The sequence below is a fragment of the Benincasa hispida genome, chromosome 2 (genome assembly GCF_027475165.1).
Source record: "Benincasa hispida cultivar pf3 chromosome 2, pf3_genome.v1.1, whole genome shotgun sequence".
Taxonomy (NCBI): Eukaryota; Viridiplantae; Streptophyta; class Magnoliopsida; order Cucurbitales; family Cucurbitaceae; genus Benincasa; species Benincasa hispida.
The window spans coordinates 31,058,880-31,075,460 of record NC_143479.1 but is presented as its reverse complement, the minus strand read 5'-3'; the positions used below and the strand labels follow the sequence as shown (position 1 = coordinate 31,075,460).

Here is a 16,581-nt window from a genome sequence, read left to right as displayed (position 1 = left end):
CTTGCTGATATCTATGCCCCAACTTGAGGGGGAGTGTTGAAATATGTTAAATTAGCCCTAAGGGCAATTTTGTCTTTTTACTATATTTGCTAAATTAGGGTTTCACATTATTCTATTTATATCTAGGGTTGGGTCTATTGTAAAGATACATAAAATAATAAGTTCTTTTCTATCGTGGTTTTTCTTCCCTGAATTAGGGTTTTCCACGTAAACTCCTTGTGTTATCCTCTTTCCCTATTTCAATAGTTAACAATAAAAGAATAATTTTAATTGGTTGGTTAATTATAAATACTATTAAAAATTGAATGCTTATACTAAAAACCTGATGCTCTCTCTACCCAATGTCTCAACCTTTTCTCCTCCCCACCCTGCCTTTTGTCACCGGAGATGCAATCATGTCTTTGCCTACTAGACCTCATGCTGTTTCACACCACCATGGCTAGACAAGGAGAGACCAGAGTGGTTACCATTGAAGAGAATACTTTCTCAATAGACATAGACCCAGCTTCTCATGGCACTAGAGTTCGTCTAAAAGAATCATCAAAAGACGAAGCTTTCTCCCTGTTGATTCATTGGCACTCACTGATGGATCTCTTCGACCTTCGATAACCTCCTATTGGCTCCTTTAGATCGTAACTTCTTCAAGGAAACTAGGGTCGACGGCCAAGTGATATGGATTAAAAAAACCTCCAAACAAAAAGGGCTTCGCTGTGGAACTTGCCAAGCTAGACTACAATGGGGGAAGTTCGTCTGTTGATTCCATTGGGTGTGCAGAGGAAGGCATGGAGAGATTTTTTATGCCTCACCAACTTTTATAACTCAGAATCCTTGGTCACCATAAATTTGAACTAACGAACCTCTTACAAGAACTTCTGTACAAGTGAAGGTGCTGACCGACCTATCAATACAGCAAAAAATGCTTGGAATACAGTGGGAAAGAGAACATTTAGTCCCTTATTAGATTTAATGCTATCAAGTTTGTTTCCTTTTAAAAAATGCTTCATTATAGCGTTTGTGGCGAAACTTTTTTGTACTTATAAGTTAGGTCTTATTGTGCTTGATTGGAGATCCTTGTTGGTCTACTATTTTTGTGGGCATTTGCTAGCCTTGTACTTTTTTTTTTCAATGAGCCTGAAGTTTGGTTTTTAGGAACATTTGTACTTATAGGCTTAGCCAGAAGATTATGAAAAGTTGTGCTCCAATTGTAAGAAATAAAATGCCTTTTTCCCCCCTGTTGGCAGATTTTCAAGTGCTGTCTAGTTTGATAATGAGGACATGAATCATTAGATTAGGATTTCTCTCTCTGTTTTAAAATTTTTTTTTTTAATACGAATAAATACTGAAACGCCTAAGATTTGGTAGATTGGACATTCTGAGGTATGGGTTATGGTAGAAAGGGCTTTGGTCCAAAAGGAAGATTGTTTATTTTCAGCTAGCTACCTTGTTTTCATTTCAGATTTAGCGGTATTCGTCAAGAGCCAATTTGTTCCGTTTATGAGTTGTATTTGATTATATTTGCTTTACATTTCTGGCTTTGTTCAGTTAAGGGCTTCATTTGGTTGTATTTTTTTTTTTTTGCTTATTCTGTTTTATTGTATTATGAGCATTAGGCTCTTTTCATTTCATCCATGAAAAACTGAAAAACCTTGTTTCCTTTAAGGGGAAAAAAAAGGAAGAAAGCTAGCTACCTTGTTTTCCTTTCCATTAATGGAAAATGCAAGTGCAAAACATTTGCTGCCTGGGAGGGCAAGGCAATTGCACTGTTACCTTTCATTTCACTTTGCTGGCATGTCTTGAGGAGACTTCAAGATTTGTGTGAAGATCTTGGCATCATTTAAGGTTTTCATATTGACATTGAACGTCCATTATTTAATTTCATTTCACTTTACTGGCATCCAAAGTCCATTATTTATCAGTTGAATGATGACATGACATCATGTTACATGTTGTATGTTGTTGCAAGACATCTTGATCTTTATGGAGATTGATGTTTGGTTGTCATTTAGATCATAGATGATTATGGGCAAAGGATGATGTGTTTGGAGAACATGTATAGTTTAACCGTTTAAGCATCCTCTACTTTTCAGGTATGTGCATAGTTACCAAAGCTATTTATGGAATCATGCAGCAAGTATGAGAGTGCAAAAATACGGTGTGCTTCCATAATTATCTACTTATGGTATATGATCTTCTCGATCAAGATCATTGTAAAAGGTATGTTAGGTAGTAACCATTTGTGCCATAATTTCTGTGGTTTCACCATGTAACAGGGATCGACAAAGTGGTTGTTGGAGACTTGGTATACTGTAAAGAAAACCATACTGAAACAGCTGCAGTTCAAAATTTTGAAGAATATGAAAATGAGGACTGTGGCGATGCTAATTCATATGATTCTTGTCATTTAGAGGAAATGTGCAAGCTAGATCCTCCAACAGAAAGAAATAAGCTAGTGAAGGTTGGTTCCTGGTCCTAACACTCAAAATATTATCCTAGAGATTTGTTTACTATTACTTATCATTTCCCGAGGGCGAGCCTGATATTTGAGGTTTAGGTACCAACTTGGTTCATTATAGGTGGGGTTATTTTATATTGATGGACACCAAACACTCTTGCAATTTATACAATAGTTAAAAAGAAGATTTTCTAGGATCTTTCAATGAATAGACATCTGTTTATTTATTTTTATATCAAACAAGAAAAGTATGTTAGGCTTCTGAGTAGGGCATAATTTACATTTGCAAAAGTTTAGAAACCAAAAGGCTGCAAACATCAACTTTAGAAACTAAATTTATAATTTAGTGAATTCTTTTTCCTATTGGTGGGACTGGGAGCATGGTAGACAAGTATCTATTATCTATACGACTACATACATATATATTAGAAATTGAGCTTTTATTGAGACAAATTAAAATAATTCAACTACCAAAAGGAGCCAAACTAAAGGAAGGGACTTCAATCAAGTAATATAGGACCTAAATAAGACGTGAAGGATATTTAAAAAATAACTTTATTAATGAAACCCAAAGCGGAACATGGAATCTTACCATAGGACAAGACATCTCTCAAAGACCTCTCAAGCCCTTTAAATATTATGTCATTCCTTTCTCCCAAAAGACTCCACAATATAATACAAATCTCGACTCTTCACAAAAACTTTCCTTCATCATAGAGGGGTGAGTGAGGAAGTAATTGCGTACAACCTTGAGATTTGACAAAGCAGTAGTACCTCTCAGAGAAGCAACTCCAAAACCGCTCTGGCAAAATCACATCTTGAAAGAATATGATCAGCATCCTTGGCCTTTCTCTTACAAAGAATATAACAAAACGACCCTACTGAGTTGATCTGTTACTCGCAATCCAATCTAATAAGGCATTAACTCTTCTGTGCATAACTTATTCTTCTCTGCTACAAAACCCTCACGAATATTGCCTTCCACCCCCTTCGATACAAATCTGCTAAGAATATCTACAGCAAGAAAAGAAAAGGAGACAGTAGGTCACCTTGTCTAAGTGCCTTGATTTGCTTTGCTAGGATTTGCTTGCTAGGTTTAAAAACACCTTGGGAATTTGAAATCGTTGTAGGAAGAATCTTTCTCAGCCTATTAGACAACACCTTGGCAAGATTATATTCACGCTGGTAACTAGACTTCTGAGTTTAAAGCCCCTAACCTTCCTAGCCATTTCCTTCCTAGGTATGAAATGCATTAAATTATTTAGACGTGAAAAAGTATAATATGAATGAATAATAAAATAATGATTTTTTTTTAATAAATTAGAGCTTTTGTAAGAGTTTTTTTTGGGAGAATGAGGGTTTCTGGGACATGTTTTCAATAACTTTATAAAATTTAAATAAACTAGCGTGCTTCACTTCTTTGAAATGAGGGCCTTTTTTAGAAGTGTTCCTAGTTATGCACTTCTGCATTTTAAAATGATATTATTTACCTGTACACAATGTGAAGGTTTGATCCTTAGTGAGGTTTGGTCCTTAGCTTTGGGCTTTGGTTTCATTTTTTGGTAAATATTCCCTAGGTAAAATCTTACTTAGTAAGAGCCCTTTATTTAGAAAGGGTGCTTTTGTGGGGTTTTTTTTTTTTTTTTGGATGTCCTATTCTTTCATTTTTTTCTCAATGAAAGTTGATTTTATAAACAAAACACAATGTTAGAACATATTATTTAAAATGTTAGAACACAATGTTATAAAAAAAAACACGATATTTAAAATGATATTATTTACCTATACACAACATGAAGGTTTGGTCCTTAATGTGGTTTTATGTTTTGCTCTGTGCTTTGGTTTCAAAGTTTTTTTTTTTATTATTATTATTATTTTTTTGTGGTAAATATTCCCTAGATAAAATCTTACTTAGTTGGAGCCCTTTATTTACATGGGGTGCTTTTGTGGGCTTATTTTTTTTGGATGTCCTATTCTTTCATTTTTTTCTCGATGAAAGTTGTTGATTCTATAACAAAAAATTAGCAAATTTAATTTAATTTACGGGTGATGCAGATGTTGGTTGTCTTAAAGGTTTTTTGAGACACTGTGGTCCGCCTTTGATGTGGGATGAGACAAACTTAAGTGGCTTACACTTCCATGGGAATGCATGCTTGCTTGATGCCTTTGTGTCTCATGTAATGACTAAAACGCACAAATGTCAGCTGTTGTCTATAGTACTCTTATACAACATGGGTTAGGGTAGTTTAGCCTATTTTCACTTTTGATACTATACGTCGAAAAGAAGCACTTAAAATAGAAATTAAGAAACAATGGAATATATTAGAGATATGATATGTTAAAAATGACATTTAGTCTTTTATTAAGTGGTTAATGGATGTAGTACCTTCTTGTTTCTGTATAATCATAATCACAATCATAATGTTTAATAATACATCATTTTACATTTTCATTTATTAATATTTTTCTATTTAAAATGAGGCTTATGACATTCTTATTCTAGAGAGAGATTGATGAGGCAGCCTTTAGCATTTTAAAACATTGTGTATATCCTAATGTTCTGTTTGTTCAAAGATATTTTATTGACGTGTGAACATATTAATGTTTTTATAAATTTTTTTTTTGGTAAAAGAAACATTTCATTGATAAATGAAAATAGGGAAAGACCCCAGAGAGAGATTACGTCAAGGAATCCCAATTGCTCACTAAAAAAGATAAGCTGAAATGACTAAAAGGGTGCTTAGTTTTGTACCCAAAAAAAAAAAAAAAACCAGTATATAAAACCAATTCCATAAAACGATTGAAAGAGGAAGAGGAGTCATTAAAAAGTCGACTGTTCCTTTCTCCCCACAACCACCAGAAAAAGGCACACACAATAACCAACCTGATGAAATATAGAAGAGGAAAAGAGAAAAACAACACACAGTTATATGGAAACCCTAGTACAGGGAGAAAAACCACGGTATAGAATTTTTTCTTATTAGTTAATCTGATACACAGAGTACATAGGGACATAACATACAAATAGACAGTAGGAAACCCTAGGGGCCTACAAAATTAAATAAATGCCCCTAGGTTAATAACCCTATTTTCAACACTCCCCCTTATCAACAAGGCCCAACGTGCTTATACAGTAGTCAAAGCTTTGTCTTAGTAACCCCTTTGTAAGCACATCTGTAACTTGCTGATTTGAAGGAATATGAGGGATGCATATGTTTCCATTGTCCAGTCTCTCCTTAATAAAATGTTTGTCAATCTCTATGCGTGTAACCCTATTTTCAACACTCCCCCTCAAGTTGGGGCATAGATATCAACAAGGCCCAACTTGTTTATACAATAGTCAAAGCTCTGTCTTAGTAACCCCTTTGTAAGCACATCTGCAACTTGCTGATTTGAAGGAATATGAGGGATGCATATGTTTCCACTGTCCAGTCTCTCCTTAATAAAATGTCTGTCAATCTCTATGTGTTTAGTTTTGTCATGTTGAACCAGGTTATTTGCAATACTGATGGCAGCTTTGTTGTCACAAAACAATTTCATCGGAAGCTCATTATCTTGCTGGAGATCAGATAACACTTTCTTCAACCAGATTTCTTCACATATCCCCAGACTCATGGCCCTATACTTAGCCTCAGCACTACTTCTAACAATGACTCCTTGTTTCTTACTTCTCCAGGTGACTAGATTACCTCAGACAAACGTACAATACCCAGATGTGGACTTTTTGTCAACAAAAGAACCTGCCCAGTCAGAATCAGTGTAGGCTTCAATAGATCGTTTATCGGATTTTCTGAACATCAGTCTCTTGTCAGGGGTTCCTTTCAGGTATCGAAGGATACATTCAACCGCTATCATATGATTCTCACAGGGAGCTTGCATAAATTGATTGACAACACCTACTGCATAAGAAATATCTGGCCTTGTGTGGGACAAGTAGATCTACTTCCCGACTAACTGCTGATACCTCTCTTTATTAACAGGAACTCTATCATTTTTCTCACTGAGCTTTGCATTGTACTCTACAGGTGTGTCAACAGGTTTACACCCAGTCATGCTTGTTTCTTTTAGTAAGTCCAGAGTGTATTTTCGTTGAGAAACTGAGATACCTTCCTTTGATCGAGCCACTTCCATTCCAAGAAAGTATCTTAGCTTACCGAGGTCTTTAATTTCAAACTCTTTGACCATTTTTGTTTTGAGCCTCATAATCTCAGTATCATCATCCCCAGATAGAACAATATCATCAACGTAGACAATAAGAACAACTATCTTCCTTGATCTCGACCTTTTTGTGAATAGAGTGTGATCAGAATACTCCTGAACATACCCCTGTGCTTTCACAAAGGTTGTAAATCTGTTAAACCAGGCTCTTGGAGATTGTTTCAACCCATATAGTGGCTTTCTCAATCTGCACACCCTGTTTTTGAACTGACTCTCGAATCCAGGAGGAGGACTCATATAGACTTCCTCTTCAAGCTCCCCATTCAGAAACACATTTTTAATATCAAATTAAAAAAAATTAAAAGAAAAAAAAATGCTCTCCCCTCTCTCCTCCTTTTCTCCCTTCCCCCACGCCCCCCCTTCCGACCACCCCATCGGAGCTCACCATGCCCTCCTTAGCCTTCCTTCCCTCTGACCGCCTCTCCCTCCCCTATCCCTCTGCCCTTCTTCCGGCTCCTTCCCTTCCCCCGATCTCCTTTCTTGCGCTATTTTTGCCCTGTTTCCAGCCCTGGCTTTTAACCCTTTGCTGCTTCGAGTAAAGGGGAGCTTTTTCAGTGAAGACTTTTCGACTCCTTGAAAGGGGTGTTTTCCGGTCACGGAGATTAAAAGATGTAACATTTTGGGTCATTTCTTTTGTATGTGGCAAGAGGGTCTAGGATTCATAGTGGAAGATTTGAGAAAAGGACAATCTTTGTTCCTCTCTTTAGCAGCAACCAATTGGCTTAAAGAGAGCTTTAGAAGACTTTTGTTTGCCTCAACGGTCGAGTTCTTTTTGTTAAAGGAAAGAGTAGATGAGAGTTTCATACGCCTAGCCAAATTCAGAATTAAAGACAAATGGTTTGTAGAATGTGCAGTGTGGCCTTCCACAGGGGGAAGAAAGAACATTCACGTTCCTTATGGGGTTGGATGTTCAGGCTGGCAAGATTTCAAGGAAATGATTGAAGCCAACATTCATATCTTCAAAGATCCTTCAGTTCAGCAAGCCCCTCAAGTGACTTCTCAGAAGTGGTGAAAGGTAGGTTCTCTCAACCATATCCAAAGCCTTCAAAGTTTAAGTCAGTTGCAGTTCAAAAATCCTTTATTCAAAGTCAATTAAAACATGGAAGGGGTTCTTATTGGATTAAAAAAGATCATGAAGTTCTCAAAGAAGATTTTAGTAGTTTATGGCTCATTTCAAGGCTTTTAGTCTTTAATGATTGGAAGGAAATTTCGAAGGTATTGAGTGAGGCCTTTAAAACCAGTGTCACTATCAATCCTCTGTTTGCAGATAAAGCTTTAATCAAAGTCAGCAATGGTGTTTTGGACACTTTGATATCAAATCCGGGCAAATGGTAGTTGTTTGGTCCTTTTCATTTGTTGTTCGAAAAATGGAATCCCAAAACGCATGGAAGAGCCTCTGTGATAAAAGGTTTTGGAGGTTGGATTTCAATCAAGAACCTTCTACTAGATTATTGGGGAAGAAAGACCTTTGAAGCCATAGGTGCTTACTTTGGGGGTTTGGAATCAATTGCCTCAGAAACTCTTAACCTAACTAATTGTTTGGAAGCCAAAATTCAAGTTAGAAGAAACCTATGTGGATTTATGCCAACCACAATTGAAATAAAGGATGCAATTCGTGGGAACTTTTATCTAAATTTTGGAGATATCGATTGTTTAGAAGTTCCATCCAAGGCAGTGGGGAATTTATTATTCAAGGATTTCTCTAATCCTATTGACCTTGTTAGGTTAAATGATGTTATTAAAGATGAAGGAGTAAATTTTAAATTGGATATTTCAGAATGGAATTTCCTTGTCTCTTCACATTCCAAACCTACTTTCTCAAGAAACCCGAATCCGGTCCAAGACCCCAGCAAATAGCCGCAAGTGACACAGAGGAAGTCAAAAAGACTCATTCTCCTCTTTCAAGGAGTTTATTTACAGAGAATCCAACCACCCCTGCCTCCTTTTCTGCCGAGGAAGTCGTTCAGCCCCCTGCAAGTGAAGAGTTTTGTGTGAAAGAAGTCGTAGACTCACTGCATTTTAATGATAAAGTCGAAAAGGTGCCTCGAGCCTTTAAGAAGAGAGAGAAGGGAGATTTTAATGGGGTATCCGGCCCCTTGACTGTGGAATCTGAACTGTCACTTATTCAAAAAAATGAAAAGTCACTGGGAATTAATGATAATTTTATTTCAAAGCAATCGATATTGCTTTTCTCAAACAACAAATTTGCCCTTTTGTCTTCCAAGGCTGCTGCTCTGCTCACCCGTTCCAGTTCGGGTAAGCCTCCCTCCCTTGTTTTCACTAAAAATCCGGCTCCCCTGCCTCAGCTGGCCTCCGAGCTTGCCCCAAAAATCTCAGCCCCCTCCTCGGCACTTCTCCTCCCCCCTGCAGTAAACAAGTGTCAAGGACAAGCAAATCAGGGGTTAAACGTCAGCACAAAACCAAGCATCCCCCCTACCTTTTTAAATCATTCCCTAATCATTTTATCAGAAGAAAGTTAGCAAAGGACTCAACCAAGAAATCAAGCTTCAAAGCCAAGTCAGTGGCAGTTTACAATCCGGATTTATTAGAAAACCAGTGCACTTCAATTCAAGGACAGCCTCAGTGCTCCAGGTCAGGCTCCCCTTCTCCTCTCCCTACTCTCTTTGAACACTTTGTTTTTTCTTTACCTAATTCAGAGCATACCTTTTTAAGAGGTTCTACAACCCATCCGGGGGAGTTCCCCGCAGACAAAGGGGAGGTCCTCATTGATTCTCCCTTCAGCGTGAGTAGTGAAGAAGAGGTTTGGGCAAAATCAGATGGCTTTTCAGAAGAAAAAAGTAAAGAAGACCCTATAGTACCAGACTTGAATCCCTTATTTCAGATAGTGGATGACAATTTTTCAGAGGCAGTTGGATTAGTTTTTCCAGCCATTCCTTGTGATCTCCCAGCTCATCTAACCTCAATTGTCATGGATTGTCATCTCATTCTTGATTAATGGTTAATAGTCGAGGCTACAACCCTTCCTTTAAGCCTGAATCATGAGAATTGTGTCGTGGAATACTAGAGGCCTGAAAAATGTTAATGAAAGGTTAGCTCTCAAGCGTTTTCTAAAGAAAATTAATCCAACAGTAGTTCTAATTCAAGAATCAAAGAAAGATAGCTTTGAATTGAGTTTCATCAAAACCTTGTGGAGTTCTAAAGATATAGGATGGGAATTCGTGGAATCTTATAGTTATTTAGGTGGATTATTGACTCTATGGGATAAGAATTTGATCTCGGTTGTTGAAACTTTGAAGGGGGTATTCGTTATCAGTAAAATGCATCACTGCTTGCAATAAGACTTGCTGGATCACTAATGTCTATGGACTAAATGATTACAAAGAGAGAAAATTCATGTGGCCAGAACTTCTATCTCTTTCATATTATTGTGTAGAAGCATGGTGTATCTGGGGAGATTTTAATATCACAAGATGGGCTCATAAAAGATATCCGTTGGGCAGAAGCACTAAATGAATGAGGAAGTTTAACAACTTCATAGATCAAGCCAATCTTTTGGAGATACGGTTGGGAAATGGCAGCTTCACTTGGTCTAGGGAAGGTGTTTCAGCTTCAAGATCTCTTTTAGATCGATTTCTCATCTCCAAAACGTGGGATGAGTTGTTTGAGAACTCTAAAGCCAATAGACAAGTCAGATCCTTCTCAGGTCATTTTCCAATTTTGCTAGAAGCTGGGTCGTTCAGTTGGGGTCCTTCCCCTTTTAGATTTTGTAACAGCTGGTTGTTTAATAAGGAGTGTGTCAAAATCATCGAATCAGTTTTGTCAAATAGCAACATTCAAGGGTGGGCTGGTTTTGCCCTTAATCAGAAACTGAAATGTGTAAAGGCAGCAGTAAAGGAATGGCACTCTAAATTTTAGGAAGATCAAAGAAGCAAAGCAGTGGGGTTGTTAAAAGAAATTGAAAAATGGTATGCTCTTGCTGATTGCTCTACTCTTGCTAGTAGTGAATTGACACTTAGATCCACTTTGAAGTCAGATTTAATGTCTCTTTACAGATTGGAGGAAATTAATCTAATTCAGAAAAGTAAGTTGAATTGGTTAAAGTTGGGAGATGAAAACACAAGTTTTTTCCATAAGTACTTAGCTGCAAAGAAGAGAAGAAATTTCATTGCTGAATTAGTAGATGATCAAGGGGTGCCAACAACTTCTTTTCAAGAGATTGAACATCTATTCCTGAATTTTTACAGCAACATCTTCCTGAAGTCCTTGGGTTTAAGGCATCTTCCCTTGAACCTTGATTGGTCTTGTATCAACTCAACTCAGAAAAGCTTACAAGCCAAGTTTTCACCTGAAGAAATCAAGGTTGCTGTAAGGAAACTTGGAAAATGTAAAGCACCTGGACCTGATGGTTTCACAGTGGAGTTTCTGTTGAAATTTTGGCACTTGATCAAGGATAATCTGCATTCCACCTTTGAAGATTTTTATAAGAATGGTAAGCTAAATGCGTGCATAAAGGAAAACTTCATTTGTCTTATTCAAAAGAAGAAAATAGCAGTCAAAGTAAGTGATTTTAGGCCAATTAGCTTAACATCAATGATATATAAGGTTGTTGCAAAGGTGTTGGCTGAAAGATTAAAATTGGTAATGCCTAGCATTATAGCTTCTTCCCAAAGTGCCTTTATTGAAGGAAGGCAAATTTTAGACCCCATCCTCATTGCTAACGAAGCTGTAGAAGAGTATAGAGTGAAAAAGAAGAAAGGGTGGATTCTCAAACTTGATTTGGAAAAGGCCTTTGACCGTGTGGATTGGGATTTCCTAGAAAAGGTGTTGAGAAGCAAAAACTTTGGCCATAATTGGATAGATTGGATTCTGGGCTATGTTAAAAATCCAATGTTTTCAGTGTTCATCAATGGAAAACCAAGTGGAAGAGTGGCTGCCACAAGAGGCATTAGGCAAGGTGATCCCCTCTCACCTTTCCTTTTCCTTCTAGTAAGTGAAGTTTTAAGTGCTTTAAGGAAATGCACTCGTTCATGTACTAAATATCCTATGCATAGTTACGTGACGTATAGCAATATGGCACCCGAGTTCAAAGCTTTCACTACCAATCTGGACATTGTGATGGTTCCAAATAACATAAGTGTTGCGATGGAAAAACCAGAATGGCGGTTTGCTGTTATGGAAGAAATGAGAGCTCTCGAGAAGAATGGAACTTGGGAACAGGTGGTTCTACCCGAAGGGCACAAGACGGTTGGATGCAAATGGGTGTTTACTATAAAATACAAGTCTGATGGGACGATCGGTACAAGGCTTGGCTTGTTGCGAGAGGCTTTACTCAGACCTATGGAGTGGACTACTCTGAAGCCTTTTCTCCCGTGGCCAAACTAAACACTATCCGAGTGCTCTTGTCGGTTGCCGTAAATAAGGATCGACCCTTACACCAATTTGATGTTAAAAATACGTTTCTGAATGGGGAGCTTGAAGAGGAAGTCTATATGAGCCCTCCTGGATTCGAGAGTCAATTCAAAAACAGGGTGTGCAGACTGAGAAAGTCGCTTGAAACAATCTCCAAGGGCCTGGTTTGACAGATTTACAATCTTTGTGAAAGCACAGGGGTATGTTTTGGGACATTTTGGTCACACTCTATTTACAAAAAGGTCGAGATTAGGGAAGATAGTTGTTCTTATTGTCTACATTGATGATCTTGTTCTATCTGGGGATGATGATGCTGAGATTATGAGGCTCAAAACAAAGATGGCCGAAGAGTTTGAAATTAAAGACCTTAGTAAGCTAAGATACTTTTTTGGAATGGAAGTGGCTCGATCAAAGGAAGGTATCTCAGTTTTTCAACGAAAATACACTCTGGACTTACTAAAAGAAACAGACATGACTGGGTGTAAACCTGTTGACACATCTGTAGAGTACAATGCGAAGCTCAGTGAGAAAAATGATAGAGTTCCGGTTAATAAAGAGAGGTATCAGCGGTTAGTCGAGAAGTTGATCTACTTGTCCCACACAAGGCCAGATATTTCTTATGCAGTAGGTGTTGTCAATCAGTTTATGCAAGCTCCCTGTGAGAATCATATGACAGCGGTTGAACGTATCCTTCGGTACCTGAAAGGAACCCCTGACAAGGGACTGATGTTCAGAAAATCCGATAAACGATCTATTGAAGCCTACATTGATTCTGATTGGCAGGTTCTGTTATTAACAGAAAGTCGACGTCTGGGTATTGTACGTTTGTCTGGGGTAATCTAGTCATCTGGAGAAGTAAGAAACAAGGAGTCGTTGCTAGAAGTAGTGCTGAGGCTGAGTATAGGGCCATGAGTCTGGGGATATGTGAAGAAATCTGGTTGAAGGAAGTGTTATCTGATCTCCAGCAAGATAATGAGCTTCCGATGAAATTGTTTTGTAACAACAAAACTGCCATCAGTATTGCAAATAACCCAGTTCAACATGACAGAACTAAACACGTAGAGATTGACAGACATTTCATTAAGGAGAGACTGGACAGTGGAAACATATGCATCCCTTATATTCCTTCAAATCAACAAGTTGCAGATGTGCTTACAAAGAGGTTACTAAGACAGAGCTTTGACTATTGTATAAGCAAGTTGGACTTTGTTGATATCTATACCCCAACTTGAGGGGGAGTGTTGAAAATAGGGTTATTAACCTAGGGGCATTTATGTAATTTTGTAGGCCCTTAGGGTTTCCTACTGTCTATTTATATGTTATGTCCCTATGTACTCTGTGTATTAGTTTAACTAATAAGAAAGATTTCTATACCGTGGTTTTTCTCCCTATACTAGGGTTTACACGTAACTGTGTGTTGTTTTTCTCTTTTCCTCTTCTATATTTCATCAGTATTTATAAATTAAACCAATTGAAGATAAATTCTCAGAATAAATTCAAAATAGATTATGTTTACTTTACAAGTTAAATTATTTCTTCATTATCCTTGTCTACATCTAGCCTATGTTTATTAGTCTCTTTTCATTACATCAATGAAAAAGTCTGGTTTCCGTTTAAAAAAAAAAATACACTGCCATATTCAATTCTGTTACTGTGCTTTGTATTAAGGCTGACATTATATTGTTTGCTTCTACGCTTTAGTCCAACGGTTTTGTACTTTCTTCACGCACGGATAATGTTGGCAGTCAAAGCAGTTTATAAAAATTACTTTCATTTCTCTGGAATTGGAATCCATATGCCTTTCCCAGTTTCCATGTATTATTGAACAAAACTGCAATCTCATTTTCAATCCATCTTGCAGCAAGTTGATGTGAATTGTATATTTATGGGTCCATGCAGTCTCTTAGTAAATATTTAGAACTGGATATTTTTCTCCACATACGTGATTGAAATTAACATTAGTCTTGACATCTGACAGGCTGTAACTGCAGAAGATCTCCTCAGTGGAAACTTTACTATTGATGATGTTGTTCTTCCGTTGCCTGGGTGAGGGTATAAAGTATTTCTGACCTGTTGAAAACCTATTTTGGTCTTATAATTGTTGTTAACTTAATTATCTGATTTATTTGTTTGTTTATTTCAACAGGTCGAGAGTAATCTATCCCACAAATGATATTGCTGAAGTGTATAATGATTTAGCAACTAAGGTCCTCTATTGATCTTATCTTCTATCTAGTATCTTCATTTATTTCAAAATATCCTAATTTTTCCTTTCTATATTGCGATTTATATCTATACTTCTCATTGATTTAATTTAGGACGAATTACACTTTTGGTTCTTGAGGTTTGAGCTTGGTATCTATTTGGTTTTTAGAGTTTCAAAAGAGACTTTTTAACCATTGAGATTTGAGAAATGGTTCTAAAGGGTCCCAAGCTCATTTGACCTTTAGGTGACCTAATGAAAAAATAACATGGTAATTAACTTGTTGATTGGATTATGATGACATGGAAATTTTAAATGAGATGGCAAAATTTATTGTTATTGTATTATTATTTATGATTGGGTTTTTCCATCTCCATCTTCTCCTTCCATCCCCTTCTTCATTCCTCCCCCACTCTTAAGCATCCTTTGGTTCCAACTCCGTAGTTGTTTAAGAAAGTAATTTCTATTTTCTTATAAAAAAAGAAAGTAATTTCTATTTGGGCAATAGGCCCCAAGTTAGCATTAGCAACTTGGATTAAACTACTTGACCACCACTGAGAATGAAGAGAAAAGTATTGACAAAGAAAAAGGTACATGCATTCTTTCTAGAGCATGTACTATCCGCTTACCACACTTGGTGCAAATCAAAAAGCATTCGTATGACTATTTTAGTTACATGGTAAGTTTGGCATGCAGAATAGAAATTGATGGAAAACTCGAAGTCTTTCTTTATTGAGTTGCAAAAGCGGAGAACCTAATATTCAAGTAGTCTTCCATACTTTTGAGAGGTTAAGTGATGGAAACTCAAATATGACTTGAGAAAATGTTACTCATCAATCCAAAAACGGAGTTGCAACCAGCTTATATAGGAAGTATACAGCTAGACAGGTTGTAACTAGCAACCAACTAACAAACAAAGATCTCCCCATAATTGTTATTCTTATGAAATAAAGATCTCCCACTAATTAAAAATCAATGAGTCTTTAAACCAATATAAAACCAAAATATCTCAAAGATTGTCCAAGAATGGAACAGTCTGACCCCAAGAATACAAAAGAAAGTCAAGATACATTGAGAAGGATCACAAGTTAAAAGATCTACATCAATTCCACCCATCCAAGAGTAAACTTGTCATCGAGTTCAAGTGGCTAATGAAAAGGAGTTTGGAGCATGGTACTCGGAGAGTTCAACTACATTTTGAATGTAGGGTGAATGTTCAAACCCAATGGTAACTCAACACGATAGGCATTATAGCCAATTTTTCTAACACACGGACTAAACCGATTTTTTTAAGAGCAAGTTTGTCATGGTGTCCATAAGGTAATCTAGAATCCTAGATTTTTTTAGATAAATCATGACTAAATCTCCAACAGCAAAACTCCTCTCTTCTTTGTTTATCTGCAGCAGCCTTATATACGTTGTTGGCAGCTTCTAACTGACTGCAAACATTTTTGTGAAGTTCTACAATCCTGTCAGCCATTTCTTCAGCTTCACAACTAACATTAACAGATGAAGGAATATTAGCAAGGTCAACAGTTAGTCTAGGTAAACGAGCATAAACAATTTCAAATGGTGACTTTCCTGTAGACTTGTTCTTCATGTGGTTGAAGGCAGACTCAACTTTTAGGTTTAATGCTCCCAATACAATGAATGAGATTTCCCAAAGTTCTATTTGTTACTTCTGTTTTTTGGTTTGTGGGTGGCTTGTGGTGTTGAATTTTAGGCTAGTCTCAAAATTTCTCCCGTGTTCTCCAAAAATAACTCAAAAACTCAACATCTTGGTCTGAAACTATAGACTTTGGAATGCAGTGGAGGCAGACAACCTCTCTAAAGAAAAGGTTAGCTACATAGACTGCATCGGATGATTTTTTGCAAGGAAGTGTGACATCTTGCTGAACTGGTCCACCCACTACCATAATCAAATCATATTTTCGTTGTGTCTTTGGAAGACCAAAGTACAAAGTCCATCGACAGGTCTTCCCAAATAGTGTGTGGAATTGGCAATGGTGTATTATATAGGCCTGTGTTTTGAGGACATCCTTTACATGTCTAACAAATATAACAATGGCGAAAGAAGTTGGAGACATCACATCGGATTTTTGGCCCAAAAAATGGTTTAGAGAGATCAAAAAGTCTTGGCTTGGTCAAAGTGTCCGCCAAGGCCCCCCTGAGTGAATGTCTTTAATTAGGGCTTCATGGAGAGAGCCAAAAGGAATGCACAGTTGAATAGGAAGATCTTTATTTCAACCAAAATATTCCCGACTCCCTGTCTTAAATATACCTTCCCAAACTTACTATCCTTGGCCAATATTTCAGAGCACAGTTTACACATCTAACT

The 16,581-nt window shown here is 37.2% G+C and overlaps 1 protein-coding gene across 4 annotated transcripts in view; it reads left to right on the top strand.

The window, feature by feature from the left end:
- LOC120070734 (Pseudouridine synthase family protein) overlaps positions 1–16,581 on the top strand; it is a 45,999-nt gene that overhangs the window by 24,160 nt on the left and 5,258 nt on the right. For 3 of the 4 annotated variants that reach the window (XM_090310811.1, XM_090310809.1, XM_090310808.1), the window contains exons 13-16: positions 2,088–2,152; positions 2,271–2,455; positions 14,019–14,086; positions 14,187–14,247. In XM_090310811.1, the coding sequence (XP_090166937.1) occupies positions 2,088–2,152; positions 2,271–2,455; positions 14,019–14,086; positions 14,187–14,247 (379 nt within the window). The remainder of the gene's footprint in view (positions 1–2,087; positions 2,153–2,270; positions 2,456–14,018; positions 14,087–14,186; positions 14,248–16,581) is intronic. The other variant, XM_090310810.1, reaches the window with a different exon arrangement.